At 39.8% G+C, this 16,315-nt stretch overlaps 1 protein-coding gene across 2 annotated transcripts in view; it reads left to right on the top strand.

Moving 5' to 3' along the window:
* Nucleotides 1-688: 688 nt before the first annotated feature.
* LOC120860211 (E3 ubiquitin-protein ligase UHRF2) overlaps nt 689-16,315 on the top strand; it is a 72,786-nt gene continuing 57,159 nt past the window's right edge. The window contains exons 1-2 of one of the 2 annotated variants that reach the window (XR_005720267.1): nt 689-1,202; nt 7,630-7,863. Coding sequence is in view for 1 of the 2 variants with exons in the window: in XM_040235991.1 (XP_040091925.1) it covers nt 1,050-1,202; nt 7,630-7,863 (387 nt within the window). In the remaining variant the exon portion in view is untranslated. The remainder of the gene's footprint in view (nt 1,203-7,629; nt 7,864-16,315) is intronic. The other variant, XM_040235991.1, reaches the window with a different exon arrangement.

The raw sequence follows: 16,315 nt of genomic DNA, 5'->3' as shown, positions 1-16,315 counted from the left end.
TCCACAATCGGTAACCGCGAAGGGCCCTCCCGGCGGCGGCACCAACACTTCTGAGGCCTGAGGCGCAGCGGGCCCGAAGAGAAGATCCCAGCAGGCCCTTAGCCTGCCCGCCTAGGGCCGCCACCTCAGCTCAGCGGCGGGAAACCCCAGGATGCGCGTTTCCGCGCGAAGGCAGCATTCGGGCCTGGCGGGAAACGACTTCGCGAAGCAGAAGGGTCCCCAGGGTCTTGACTGGGTGGCCGGCCCAGCCAGGCCGCGTGGCTGACAGTGTCTGGCAAAGAGCGGTGGAGCGGGTTCATTTCCTGACGTGATTTCTCACAAATTTAGGCTGCACCCGCACGCACGCACTCGCCTTTTCTTGATCACACAAGTGCACGTCACAATTTCTTATCTTTGGTGTGTTTTTGAGACCACAGAACCGAATCCGCTAAGCCTGAGGAGTCGCTGGCGCCCTGGGTAGCGAAACCTGGACCAAAGCGGGAATCCGTGTGGGCGGCCTTGTAACCGCCAGACACCCCAAGGCTAGAGGGCGTGTCCAAGGCCCAGGTGCAGGCGGAGGCGCAAGTAACGGCTCTCGGCGGTCCCGCCCCTCTGTCGCGTCCTCCCGGCTCCCTCCCATTTTAGTTCCCTCTGGTCTACAGCCTCTTCCCTAGTTGCTACCTCTTTAAGGCGGAGCCCGGTGTAGATCTCGCGAGATCAGGGTTGGCGCCGTGACCTCCATGTGGGAGCTAGAGCTCTATAAGTAAACACTCCGCGCAGCGCAGACAAGGCTGCTTCCTATTTGTGAGGCAGGGGCTGCAATAGCAACCGAGCTTCCGACTGGTTTCGTTTTCCTTCCCTCTCCAGCTCTGTTGGGTGGGCGCACGGTCTAGGATTCACCGCCGCCTGTCGGGCCCGGCGCCTGGTCAGTCTTCCTCCCTTGTGCGCGCGCTCGCCGGCCAGCCGCTGAGAACCAGAGCCGCCGGGGAAGCGGCGCGGGCCGGGCGGGGCGCGGCGCCCGGAGCGCAGGGGTAGACAAAGCGGAGCCGGCCCCTTCTCCCGGCGCCGAGATGTGGATCCAGGTTCGCACCATCGACGGCTCGCAGACGCGCACCATTGAGGACGTGTCTCGGAAAGCCACAATTGAGGAACTGCGCGAGCGGGTGTGGGCGCTGTTCGACGTACGGCCCGAGTGCCAGCGCCTCTTCTACCGGGGCAAGCAGGTAAGGCGCGCCCAACACACTTCTCTGGAAGCCCTAGCAAGGGCAGCGGGATGCTTGGGTTGGGCGGGCCGGAGGGCTTGGTGTACCGCGCGCACAGAGCGCACCTGGCTCCACTTCGGCTGGGCAGCCCGCGAGGCTCAGAGTGCGGCCCTGGGCCCGCCTGTGGGGCGCGGCGGGGTCCCGGCCACCCGAGTTGCAGGTGCGCTTGGCGGGGTCGGAGGCGGGGGCGCCCCGAGCGCCGAGACCTACCGCCCTTGCCAAGCCGGTCAGCAGCCGCAGGCACAGCTCGCCAGAGTGCCTGGGGTCCCTCCTTTCCCGCGCTTGGTGGGCTCCCTGGCCCCTGGAGGGCGGGGAGAGCAGCGGGCTCTGGCGGCCATGCCGAAGTGCGGGTGGGGAGGGCAGGAGGCTCCGGCTCCCGGCCGTGCTGACCCGGCTAACGGCTCGTATCGCTTCCGTACCTCAGACGCGCTGCCGACTCCCAAGTGGGAGGGGAAACTTACATATTGCTCCCTATGGGGCACAAGATTGTAAGTCCGCCTCCTCACTGTGGAAGGGATTTGTATACACTGAAGATTCGAAGGGTTTCCAGAACTTCTGCTTCCCCACCCCACCTCCTTTCCTAGAATCGAATCTGTCGTAGGGGAGATTAGAGACCTGCTGAAGAAGCTGTTGGTGTAACCCGGGACCAGGCTTAAACTGCCCAGTTTGGGCCAAGGAGGTTGTTCGAAGAGTGAAAAGCAGTACAAAAGATTTGTTTTGCTCTTATCCTTCACCTTCTACTAGAACCCTCACTCAAGCTTTTGACACAGTAATTGGAGCATAGCCAGCGGTACACACTTGAAGGCGAAAGTGTTTTTTGGCGGTGAGGTTGCCTGTGGGCGTCGCTGGTAGTTGGCCTTGGTCTGGCCCATTGAAGATTTTTCCTACTCACATGGTCTGTATCAAGAGACTCAGACCCGTCCTATCTTTATCTTTTTCTTTTTTAAAAAATGTTAATCAAGTAAAGAAGTTGGCATCCTCCAGCTGATCATAGTTTGGCTCCAGTCCTGTTGTTTGAAATAAGTGTAACTCTCTTTGATTTGGTAGAAGTAGCCTTTTTTTCCTACAGCTTAGTGTTTGAAAGGAATATTTTTCTCCCCTTCGTAGGCTTACCATTTGAAACTGTCCAGAAATTTTAGAGTAATGAGATTACACTCTGAGAGAGAAAGAGCCAGGGATTGTTTTAAGTAAGAAATATCGTGGGCTTCCCAGGGAATGCAGGGGACACAGTTTGATCCTGGGTGGGGAAGATCCCCTGGCCGAGGAAATGGCAACCCACGCCACTATTCTTGCCTGGGAAATCCTACGGATAGAGGAGCCTGGCAGTCCATTGGGTCAGAAAGAATTGGACACGACTTAGCGACTAAACAACAACAGCAAGAGATGGCATCATTGATAGTAGTTTTATATTGATCTTCTAGCGTTTGACTTACAAAAACAGCTGTTCGATTTAAACTTTGCTTTAAAAATAAATGTATGTGTATTAAACTCTATGTAACTTTATATCGCTGTGCCTCCTGTGGCTAATACCTTTTTTATCTTTTGATCAAAAGTGAAAAGAATGTAATCAAGTCTATTGAATTTTATTTTCTAGCTAGGGACAATAGTACATAAATTCCCAGGATACTTTTTAGCTTCACCAGAGATAGAAATGAAGCATGAATATGTATTCTCAGGCAACGCCTCTTAGCGTCTAATAATAAAAATACGGTAAAAAGAAAATGTGCCCCTGGCTGTCTTGAGGGAAAGGAAGGGATTGTGATAAATTCAAGGCAACAGAGTACATTTTCAGGACACCACGAAGCTATTCCAGGCTCATGGGAAAACTGCTGAGGATAACAACCTTATGTACCTCTTAGCCCAGGACAGTTGAAACTCTCTGCTTTTGATTTCTCTATAACAGTAGACAAGTAGGAATTAGGAATGGACCTTGGGTTCCTACTTAGTTGGAGACAGAAGAAAGATAGGGCTCCAGGTGTTTATTTACGAGCTGACAAGTAGCCATGGAGTGATTATTATCTCTCTTCTCCTTTGGAAATACAGTCTACAGTCCTTGGACAAGATAGTGTGTCTGTAGTAGGCTTCTATTGGATTGGTGTCAAAGACCTGCCCTTATCCTGTAAAATGCTCTTTTGAGAGTCAAAAGGAGAAAGGGCATAATAGATCGATGCTACCTTTGAAAGTCAAAATGGAGAGAGAGCAAGGCTGTAAATTCCAGGTAAAGTAGGGTAATCTCATTTGGATATGGTTCTCTGAGAAGCTGAATTTGCACCCTGGAGGTCGGAATTTTTTTAAGGAAGAGTTATATTGGTGAATCTCTAAATCTTTGAGAAGTCAAGAGTTTTGTGCTTATTAGGAAAACACACTCCTTCCTCAGGATACGTTACTGCCACATAATGAAAAATGTCATAAATTTAAAAAAAGCATTTACAGTGTCCATGATGTAAATTGCCTCCTCCTCCACCTTTGTATGTTAGGTCTCCTGCTTTTAATCTTTGATAAAACATCAGAATCACTTGGTGGATATTTATTATAGATGTTCACTTCACCCTAAAATTGCAAGTGGTTGAATTTAACAAGACCCCAAGGGAGATACTGATGAACACCAGAGTTTGAAAATGCATTTTGTAGGAAGTCAGCCTCATACTAGTTTCTTACTGTTCAGAGTATGGTCCCTGGATCTGTAGGACCAGCAGCATTAGCTTCACCTGACCAGCCCCAATGTACTAGAACCTGTATTTTAACAAGGTCCCCAGGTGGTCGGTACGCAAATGAAGCTTGAGCAGCACTGTAATTGTGTGATTGACTCTACTTTTGAGAGTCAAAATGGGGAGAGCAGCAATTCTGGGCTGTAAGTTCCAGTTAAAGTAGGGTAACCTCATTTAGATATTCTATGAGAGGTTGAGTTTGCTCCCTGGTGGTTTGTTTAAGAAAGAGTTGTATTGGTGGATCTCTAAATTTTTGAGAATCCGAGCTTTTCCTACTCTGAAAGGATTCTCTTCGCTCTTCTCTTCCCTGTATCATTGTAGGAACTCTTAGAGTAGATTGTAGATGTGAAGCATGAACCAGAAGAAAGAAAGTTTTCTTTTGCCCCTGTACTCAGTTTTCACGTGCAGTACAAAGTAAAAGTGTTTGCCTACTTGAAAGAGCGGGGAGGGGCGGGGGGTTGGTGGTGGGGTGTGTGTTTGTAGTATATATGCTGTGAAAGGTAGATGAAAGTTAGTAATTGTCTCCACCTGCATGCCTTATCAATAGCCTCTTGGGAATGACTTCTCTGCCTTCTGAGCCACTGCCATTTGGTGTTTGCTTCCTAGTTTGCATCACAGTTGTAATTCTTACTGTTACCTATAATTTCTTAACTTCAACTCAATTCAAAGAAAAAAATTATAGGACTATTCCTGCCTCTTTAATATTATAAATTCTTCAGCCATATCTTCTGGAATGGCAGTTCTCAAACATATTCTACAATGAGACATTCATTAGTTAAATGCCTGAAACTCATAAGTGTAAGTTTCAAATTACCAATCTGTTTCTCCCCCACTCAGCATAATTTAAGTGCAGGTAATTTTCAGTCTATACTTTGTTAAATTTGGGAGGACTTTAGTACTTTTATTATTCAGTTGGCTGCATGGCTCCTGGAGAAGGGAATGGCTACCCGCTCCAATATTCTTGCATGGAGAATCCCATGGACAGAGGAGCCTAATGGGCTACAGTCCCTGCGGTGCTGAAGAATCAGACATGGCTAAGTGACTTTCACTTTCAGAATCTTAGTTCCCTAAACAAGGAGTGTACTGCCCTTGGCAGTAGAATCCTAACAACTGGACCACCAGGGAATTCTTGGTACTTTTAAAGTAACAAATCATTCCAACAGTCTTCACAACTCTGCACAACAGCAAAACTCTGTGGAACTTGCTATGCAGTGGATGGATAATCACTATTTCAGAAAAACTTTTGAGAGTGCCTATGAATTAGGAAAGGACTCATCATCTGGGTAAAAGTGGCTATCCTAGCAAGCATAACTGATTGAGGAACAGTGGTTACAGGTTACTGTGGGCCTGATTTCTATTATACGGCTTCATATAGGTATCTTCATTTGGGGGAATGTCCTACCAGTTAGTTTTCATGTTCTGTGCTGTTAGGTTGTTTTTTTTTTTTTTTTTTTTTGGTGGGGTGGGGATGCTGTTGGAGACAGGCAAAATGAAGGTGTGAACGTGTAGTTTTTTGCTTATTGAGGTTTTCCCAGTAGTTGAGGATTAAGAGTTCTTGTTTTTCTAATCAGATAAGCCATGTTAACATCCTATCCTGAAAAGGGCTTATCTGCTTACTGACTTGGGAGACTCTTTAGACTTATTTGAAAGAAGCATGTTAGCTAGTCTGTTAGATAATGTCTCCTTTAATTCCACTATTGGGAAATTTTAATTTCTCAAATCCTTGTTCTGTTTAACAGTTGTGAACACCTGTGATGTGTTCAGCTCAGTCACGTCTGACTCTCTGACACCCCATGCACTATTGCACACCAGGTTTCCCTGACTGTCACCAACTCTCAGAGTCTGTTCAAACTCATGTCCATCAAGTTGGTGATGCCATGCAACCATCTCCCATCCAACCATCTCATCTTCTGTTGTCCCCTTCTCCTCCTGCCTTCAATCTTTCCCAGCATCAAGGTCTTTCCAATGAGTCGGTTCTTCGCATCAGGTGGCCAAAGTATTGGAGTTTCTGCTTCAGCATCAGTCCTTCCCATGAATATTCAGGACTAATTTCCTTTAGGATTGACTGCTTTGATCTCTTTGCAGTCCTGTAATGTGTAGGATTGTTCTAAGTAAGTTTTGGATTGCTTGAATTAAAGGTACTTATTTAATATACACTAGTAAGTTTGTCATTCAAAGACAGATTTTTATTCTTGTCTCTTTGGTTGACTTCTCACATATGGCCTTATTGTGTTAGAGCTGTGGATGGTGACAGAGATTACATACAAAGGGAAACATGACTAGGGATTAAATTGGTTGTATTTCCTGGGAAATGATAGTTCTGAGCCTTACGGAGTTTAGTGAAATGGCCAACTAAATTGTATAAAGAAACAAAATGGAGACTTAGTTTGCTAGGGCTTCCATAACAAAGTATCAAACCCTAGGTGCCTTAAGAGACATACTTTGTCCCACATTTCTGTTAGCTGTAAGCCCAAAGTCAACTTGTCAGCAGGGCCATGCTATACTCTAGGGGAGAATCCTTTCTTGCTTCCTTCAAACATCTTCTTAATGTTTTGATAGCAATCCTTGGTGTTCTTGTCTTGTAGATACATCATTCCAGTATGTTACTGTTTTCTCCACATGTTTGTCCAAATTTCAACATCTGGGACACTAATCATATTAGTGTCCACTCTTACCTAGGGACTAGCTTAGGGTCCACCCTTATCTAGATGCTAGTTTTAACTTGATAACCTCTGTTAAGATCCTATTTCCAGATAAATATGTTCACATTCTGAGTTACTTGGGATTAGAACTTCAACATATTTGGGAGGAGTGAGGGTGGGAATGGTGGATGCAATTCAGTCCTTTATAAAAACCTTGCCAAAATATGGATAAGTTACAAGATAATTTGTTCACTACTCACTAGTCATCCTGGAATACTTTTCATAATTCAACTTGATCACCTTTACAGAAAACTTTGAGCAAGTTGGAGTAGCATGAGCAAGCATTGTAATCATTCATGCTTGAATTTTTTTTCTACTTGGTTTTTAAAGTTACTGCTTCAGAAAGATAAAATGGTTAACTAAATGTCTTTATGAACACAAAGTTATAAAGCAATTCACTTTGAAAATTCACCTTTTGTTTCTTGTAGTGGATTCATTAAAATGCATAGAACTTGTTGAAGATGAGTTTTTCTGCCTAGATGATGAGATCACAGCAGCAGTGATAATATTTGGTTTCAGTGGCTGTCTGTTTTCCCTGTAGTTTACATAGAATGATTCCTAAGAATTTATTGAGGTTCTGAGAAGATGCTTCCCAAGTGGCGCAGTAGTAAAGAATTCGCCTGCCAATGCGGGAGACACAGGAGGTGTGAGTTCAATCCCTGGGTTGGGAATATCCCCTGGAATAGGAAATGGCAATCCATTCCAGTATTCTTGCCTGGAAAATTCCATTGACAGAGGGGCCTGGCGGGCTACAGTCCATAGGGTCGCAAAGAATCGGATATGACTGAGTGCACACACAGACAAACTGCGAAGATGCTGACATCAGAGGCCATAGGAATGGCTTCAAGATCACTAAATTGTAATGCTGAGAATTTTATATTAATATTTGACTAGGGCATTTGGGTAACTAAGGATGTACAAAGATCGAGTTTTGAGAGAAGCATTTTAATCTTTTTCTGTCCTTTTTTTTTTTTCTAGTTGGAAAATGGATATACTTTATTTGACTATGATGTTGGACTTAATGATATAATTCAGCTACTAGTTCGCCCAGACCCTGACCTTCCTAGCACATCAAAACAGACTGATATACAGGCCAAACCCTGTTCTAATAGTCCACCTAAAGTAAAGAAAACCCCAAGGGTGGGACCTTCCAGTCAGCCGTCTACATCAACTCGTGATTTTCTTATTGATCCTGGCATTGGACTATATAAGGTATGTTGTCTTCCTCAGACTTCTTGTTAATTGTGAGAATATAGATGTATTCTCTTCAGGATGCTGTGAATAAGTGGACATTGATTGCCATTTGAAAGTAAAGATTGGAGTTAATATTTTAACTTTTTAAAAAGTAATATTGAAAAAACAGTGAAATTTATGTAGACATACTATACTCAGTGGTTCAGAAAGCAAACACCTGTGTAATTCCGCCAAGGTTACATAGTTGCTTTCTGAAGCCTCTTGTATGCCCCTACCAGAGTACATCTCACTCTCTCCCTCTCAGAAGTAAACTACTTGTTCTGTCGTCCATGATCATTCCATTTTTCTTTAGTGTTACTAGTTATCTCTAAACAACATTTTGTATTGCCTACATTTGAAATTTTTCACATGTGGCTATATTTTTTCACTGTTTGCATTATTCCATTTTATTAACATACCATAATACATTTATCTAACCCATGATGAATAGATATTTGGGTTGTTTCCAGTTTTAGCTGTTATAAACTGTGCTGTTTTGAACCAACTGTGTGTATCATGGTACACATGTTCAAGAATTTCTTTAGGAATTTTTACCTAGAAATATCCCGGTGAAATTTCAGTGGAAACCATATCTGTAGACCACCTTGAGAAATTGACATCTTTACAATGTTGAGTCCCTTCATTATTGAAATGATAGATGTCTCCATTAATTTAGATCTTTGACACCTTTCTCAATTACTTTCCTCTTTACATACCTTTGATTTATTTCTAGTAGCTTTGTTTTTGATGTTATTATAAATGGTTACCTTTTAAAATTAGTTTGTTTGCTATATAGAAATGTGATTGATTTATTGACCTTTGTTATCTAGCAACTTCTTCAAATTCTAATAAATTTTGTAGAAATAACACTTTTGCTTCATCTTTATCCTTATATTTTTTCGTAATTCTTAATGGTTGAGGTAAACTGGGACCCAAACTTAATTTTTCAGAGCTTTTTCAAGGCTAAAAGTTAAAGATTGGTAGACAAAATGAATTACTTAAGAAATGCAAATTGAGATCTATGAAAAAATGCAAACAGATCCACAAAAAAGGAAAGAATCAAAACTGGTAAAGAGGTGTATCAAAGCACCTGGCCTGGCTGCACTACACTGAATTGCTTTAAACCTATAAAGAAGAATAATATCTAAATTGAACCATAAGATTTTAAAAAAAGGAAAGCTTTCATTTGTTCTATAAATTTAGTATAACACTGATGCTGAAAACATGATTATAAAAGCACATTAATATCACTACATATTGATATAAAATCTCAAGTTATAGTTTGCAAATAAAGTAATAACTGTATATTAGAGGAACATACATTGACCAAGTGTGGTTTGTCAGGAAGTGGGATAGTTCATTGTTAGGAAACATTTTAATATAATTCATCATATTAATATAACCAAAGAAAACAAATGATCTAATCTGTTTTCTGCATCTAAATAAAAATTTGAATTTATTTCTGATTAAAAAAAAAATTCCTTAGTAAGAGGAACAGATGGAATAGATGAATATTTTAAACCATACCCAGCATCATGCTTAATGGTGGGGAAAAGCCACAAGCATTTCCATTAAAGATAGAACCAGACAAGCAAGCCTGTTAATGCTATTATTTAATATCTTTCTAGAAGTTCTAGATAATACAGATAAGCAAAAAACAAAACATTGTAAATCCTGGAGAAGGCAGTCAATACTTAGGAATACCTGGTAAGCTGAGAAAATACATGAGAGCATTATGAGCCATTAGCAAAGTGCTGTTTAAATATCAATAGCTTTCCTTACTATAGTCATTTAATAAAAGAAAAAAATTATAGTAACAAAGCAAAAGTCTGGGAATAAACTTACATGATATATACAAAACATATAAATTAGTGCTTTTATATAATGTTCACAGTTCAGATCGAATTGTTAATATTGAAAGCGCACTTGCCAAATTGTCTATTTCATTCATTGGTTTCATCCCTCTTTCAGTAACCAAAACTTTCTACTTGATAATTTTTCACATTATTTAAAAAATAAAGTTGTTATTTTAGAACAGTTATAGATTTATAGCATAGTTGGGAAGATACTGCAGAGTTCCCATATATCCTACACCCAGTTTGCCATCTTACATTAGTGTGGCACATTTGTTACAATTAATGAACCATATCTCCTTAGCATTTATCTAATGTCTTTTATGTTCCAGAACCCCATCTAGGTTACCACATTACATTTATATTAGTTTTATACTAAACAGTCATCTCCTTAGGCTCCTCTAGGCTGTGGCAGTTTCTCAGACTTTGTTTTTGATGACTTTGACAATTTTGAGGTGTATTGGTCAGGTAGTTGTAAAATGCAACATTAGAATATATTTTCTTCATCGTTAGACTGAATTTACATACTTGGGGAGGAAGAACACAGAGGTAAAGTGCTATTTTCAATGCTCAGAGCTAAAGTGCTATTTTCAATGACACGTCTAGGGCACAATACTGTTGATGTTCTATTTTGTAATTATTTAAGTTTTAAATGAATAGTAACTTACCATTGTGAACCTTAATCACCTGGCTAAGATGGCGTTTGTCACATTTCTTCAGTGTCAAGTTATTCTACCCTATCCCCTTTTGCATACTGTGTTCTTTGAGATTAAGTCACTATATGTAGCCCACTCTTAACACATTATTGCTGCTGCTAAGTCGCTTCAGTCGTGTCTGACTCTGTGCGACCCCATAGCCGGCAGCCCACCAGGCTCCTCTGTCCCTGGATTCTCCAGGCAAGAATACTGGAGTGGGTTGCCATTTCCTTCTCCGTAACACATTATTGACTGGGGGATTTTTGCAGCAACTAAGGCCTGTGACCAGCAATTTGTTATGCAAGTGAATATTGAAAACATCCCTGCTGTGGTCAGTAATGTTCAGGTAAAAAAAACATATTCTGCATCTGTGTTTAATAAATTGTTAAAGAATGGAGAGTTAACCCTCCATATTTAAGGTCAGATTATCTACAAAAGTTATTAGGAATTCTTTTACGTGGGACACTTGTCTCTTCATTTTTTTGGTCATATATTTACACTAGTATGGATATTTTTTCTCCTGTGTCCTTTCCATATGCCCCCATTTGGGGTTTCTTTGAGTTTTGTTTTGTTAAAACCTTTCTGGCACTAGAAGGTGCTGCAGGCTCATCTTATGTGTTTTCTGCCCCAGTCCTGCAGTCAACCATTTCTCTAAGGAGCCTTAGTTCCTTTAATTGGAGAATGATATTGGAAGCTAATACCTAGGCTTTAGATATGCTCTTTGCTTCTGGCATGTCCTTGTTTTTAGGGTCCTCGGTGTAGAAGGCAATGGCACCCCACTCCAGTACTCTTGCCTGAAAAATCCCACGGACGGAGGAGCCTGGTGGGCTGCAGTCCACGGGGTCGCGAAGACTGAGTGACTTCACTTTCACTTTTCACTTTCGTGCATTGGAGAAGGAAATGGCAACCCACTCCCGTGTTCTTGCCTGGAGAATCCCAGGGACGGGGGAGCCTGGTGGGCTGCCGGCTATGGGGTCACACAGAGTCGGACACGACTGAAGCGACTTAGCAGCAGCAGCTGACAGCAAGGAAATACATGTGTGTATGTGCAATAACTTCTGTATATGCATATATCTATAAATATTTATATAACCATCTTTGTATATATTATGCTTACATTATTACATTTTAACTTTTTATGATGTAATGTAACCGTTTGGAAGCTGCTGCTTTTCACCTGGTTTGTTTTGGGCCATATAAGTATAAATGTGTTTTCATAGGAGGACCAGCTTATATATCTGCAGGTCTGAGATTAACCAAAGTTAAACTGTTATGGTCAATTTAAATTCTCTGTTTAGCACACTTCTCAATACCCAACTGTGTCCCTTCCCCCAATCTAATTTAGAAGAGCATCATGAGAAACTACTTCTCTTAGTAGATCTTTGCTTTTTATTTTCAGTGTTAGCACTTTGCTGTCAGCTATTTCTCGTACTTTCTTTTTTTTTAAACATCTCTTATATTTCATATTAATACATAGCATAGATGTTAAGGACTTGAGCTTTCAACTTTCATCAGACTTGGTTTCATGTTTCAACTCGGCCATCTTCTGAGTTGGACAAATTTGGCAAGTAAGTACATTGTCTCCCTTTGCTCATTTAGAAATACACCTGGAATCTGGCATGTAAACTCTCAAAAGGCTAGTTATTTGTAAAGTAATATTTAGTCAAAGTTTAGTCAAAGCCACATTTAACCTTCCTTGTTACTTTGTTTTTTGGATGAAGCTCAGTAATTGTTATAGGTATTTGAAATTTTGACTAGGGCCTTTCATATAGAAGGAATTATTTCTGGATAATTCAGTCATTGAATATTAAGGTATTTAGTATGTATTTGTACTAGGTACTAGAAATGATGGGTAAACAGATGATATTGCCATTGCATGGAATTCATGGAATCATACTAGATATTAACTTCTTTTTGGGCTAGCCTGAAAATGCTTAGAGGCTGCTACTTTTGATTTAAGTTTGCTTTGAATTTTGTCTGTTTTCCTTAGAGCAAGTCTCTAAATAGTAAGTATATCAAAATTTCATTGTTGTGTCTGAATTATTTAAAATTTGGGAATTTTTTTTTCTCTTTTCATGAATTCTTACCTATGTAATTTTTGGTTTATAAAGATTTTGCTTTATGGATGAGCAAACAGATATAGGGGCTTTCTCTTTTGCCTAAAAATATTTTTGGACCTCACGATTAGCAGGCACAAAAAGTATATTAAATATTTTCAGATAAGCATACATAAAACAGACTATACCATTTAAACTTTAAGATGCAAATTTAATTTGAAGTTATTACCTAATATCAGTCTTGTTTTGCCTTAATTGGTAACTTTGAGCAGTATTTGGTCAGTTGTAGCTATCTTTTCATGTGTAGTAAGAAACTAGATATCATGTTTGGAGAACCTTTGGAAAATCGTGCAGAGGGCAGGGGTCCCTTTATTCCCCTTGTACAATACGTTGAATTGCTGACTCTAGGAAGTAGTTTATTTTCCAAAACCAGGTGGACTTCTGATGCCTAAATTGGTGTTCTGGTTTTTGTGGAAGCTCTGTATGACTCACATCAGGTGTCTCTGTTGAAATGACTCATTCTGGCTTAAATAATAACTGTTTAGCTTGCTGATAGTAAGCTTTTGGGGTTTACCTAAGTGTGTGGCACTGTTAAACTTTTTTATATGTCTATGCTCATTGTAGCAAATAAAGGAAAAGGAAAGTTATCAATAATTACTAAGTAAACATCATGGATTTCTAAATATATCCTGTCTTTTGTCTAAAGTACTATGCTGCTTTTTAAAATCTTTTTGGTCATGAAATGTAATAGACAATACAAATATGTGTAGAACTTAACCTATTATAAAGTCATTGTCCATAAATACCACTCAAATTAAGCAATAGATAAATGTACCCCAGAAACTTCTCATGTACCCCCTCTTGATTAAACTTCCCTCTCCCTAGTTACTACTACTACCCAAGCTTCTATGGTAATCATTTCTTTGCTTTTTATTAACTTTATCCTGTTATTACCATTAAACAGCCTGATAATAACTTTTAACCTATGTCTACATCCCTATTTTTTCTCCATCTGAACTTTATGTAAATAGAACCATATTGTCTTTTGATTTGTAACTCTGAAGAAACATGGTATAAAGAGGAATCCTGTTCAGAGTTAGAGAAACCTTTATTAGCTCCCACTCCTAGCTGTATTGGAGAAAGAAATGGCAACCCGCTCCAGGATTCTTGCCTTGAAAATCCCACGGACAGAGGAGCCTGGCAGGCTGTAGTCCATGGGGTCGCAAAGAGTTGAACATGACTGAAGCCACTTCACTTCACTTCTAGCTGTATATCTCCTGAGGGCAAGTGTTTTTCACTTCTGAACCTAATTAGGAAATAAGAATGACTTTGTATTGTAATTTTTAAAGGAGATAATGTATATAGCATTAAATGGATAATGTATTTCCTAAGCATGGTATAATAAGACTAAACTATGAGCTTTAATAAGTCTTAACATTGAACATATACTGATAATTAGTGGAAGGAAAGTTTTTCCATTTGTTGCTACTGTATGCTTGCTAAGTTAGCACATTATACAAATTGTCACCTAATCTCAATACACTGCAAAGTATGTTACTTTGTAAAAGAAGCTGAGGCTGGAACAGGTTAAGGAATTTGTTCAAGGTTACATTTAGTAGGTGATAAGCAAGAACTTAAACCTAGGTTTATGTGCAGAGCTTGTGTGTTTTTCACAGAACATACAAAACCGTAGCTAGCTATGGTAAATTTCAAATATTTGCTGTTGGCGCTGTTTTATTTTTTAATGATTTTTCCTTTCCTCTCATATGTGGAGCTTTTGTTTGGGGTGTTTTTTTTTAATCAAATACTTCGACATGAAAGACTCTTTTCTAAATGTGGCTATCTGTATATCTCAAAGATAGTACAAGTTTGGTTCCAGATGACTGGAAAAAAGAGAATACCTCACTAAAGCAGGTAACACAAGTTTTTGGTTTTCCAGTACATATGAAAATTAGATCTACACTATTCTGTAGTCTGTTAAGTGTATAATAACATAATTTCTTTAAAAAATGTGCATACCTTAATGTAAAAATGCTTTATTGCTAAAAAAAAAAAAAATAGCCATCATCTGAGCCTTCAGTAAGTCATGATCTTTTTGCAGGTAGAGGGTCTTGTGTCCATGTTAATGGCTGCCGACTGATTAGGGTGGTCATAGCTGTGGCAATTTCTTAAATAAGACAACAGTGAAGTTTGGCCACATTTATTGACTCTTCCTCTCACAAACAAGTTTTCTGTAGCATGCAAGGCTTTGAATAGCATTTTACCCACTTCTTTCAAAATTGGAGTTAACCCCCTCAAACCCTGCCACTGCTTTATCAACTAAGTTTATATAGTATTCTAAATCCTTTGTCATTTCAACAATCTTCACCACATCTTCACCAGGAATAGATTCCGTCTCCACTTCTTTGTTCATTGATAAGGAGCAACTCCTTATCTATTTGCTTCACTGTGGGATTACAGCAGTTCACCTACATCCTCAGTATCCATTTCTAATTCTAGTTCTCTTGATATTTCCATCACATCTGCAGTTACTTCCTCTACTGAAGTCCTGAACTCCTCCAAGTTCATCCATGAGGGTTGCAATAAACTTTTTCTAAATCTGTTAATGTTGATATATTGGCCTCTTCCCATAAATTGCAAATGTCCTTAATGGCATCTAGAATGGTCAGTCCTTCTCAGAAGGTTTTCAGTTAACTTTGCTGATGCTGAGATCCATAGGAGGAATCACTATGGTAGCTATATCCTTACATAATGTATAGCAATGTGCAGTAGCAAGAACATAAGCTTTAAGGTTAAGGTGTCTTCAGATCCTAGTTTTGCATTTTATTAACTTCCATTTGGAGCAAGTTAACTTGTCAGAGCTTTTGTTTCCTTATCCTGTAAAATAGGATTTATTCATTATTAAGATTGTTAAACCTAACTGAAGTAGCCTTGCATAATATCTAGTATATAGGTTTTAACTTTTACTATATACTCACCCCCACCCCACCCTATATGATACCTTAAAGTGGTCTTACACTCTCAGAAAGAGCTAGCTTGATTAGGTCATGATCTTGTATTAGCTATGTCATTTTTTTTGTTTTTAAAGACTTGAAGGGACTTCTCTTGATTATTGCTCCTGAAAGGGCCTTAACCTTTAGACCAATTCCTTCAGTTTTTTGATGACATGATTTTTTTAAAAAACCAGCTTCTTGAGGTAAATCTAAATTTCTCTGGTGTACCTGTTTTTCTGATACCTTGTTTTATACCTTTTGTTAGATTGTATGATTTAGTTCTGGAACATCCGCTAGAGTTGACTACATATATTTTGCATCATTATAGCTCTGTTCTCTATATTTGTCCTTTGAGGTAGTAAATAATGCATTTGCTAGTGAATTACTGTTGGTGAAACTTAACCCCATTTTGTATAGGTGGGTTCATTAAATTCATTCCTTTGTACATGTGCACAAGTCCCTCTTTTATTTTTTGCTTAATACACTGTTTTCTGGTTGGTCTGACTGTAAGTTATCTGAAGGATTCTGAAGAAATTAATGGAGCAAATTAGTTTTACAGTCACAATACTCTAAAGTTCTGGCTTTTTGTTAGTGACATTCTTAATGAATAATAACATGCCAGGATGACTCTTCGGTACACAAGAATTATATTTTAAAAGTCTAATATAGATAAGGATAAGGAATAGTTAAAGAAAATACCCATTTCACTGAAGGATATTGGGAGGAAAGTTAATTTCATATTAGTAAATAACAGATTTGACAGTATAATCCAAAAGAATAATTTTGTTGTAACCTTTGAAATTACTTTAAACTTTTGTATCTGCAAATATTAA

The sequence above is a fragment of the Oryx dammah genome, unplaced genomic scaffold (genome assembly GCF_014754425.2).
Source record: "Oryx dammah isolate SB20612 unplaced genomic scaffold, SCBI_Odam_1.1 HiC_scaffold_11050, whole genome shotgun sequence".
Taxonomy (NCBI): Eukaryota; Metazoa; Chordata; class Mammalia; order Artiodactyla; family Bovidae; genus Oryx; species Oryx dammah.
This window is presented reverse-complemented; position numbering and strand designations above follow the sequence as displayed.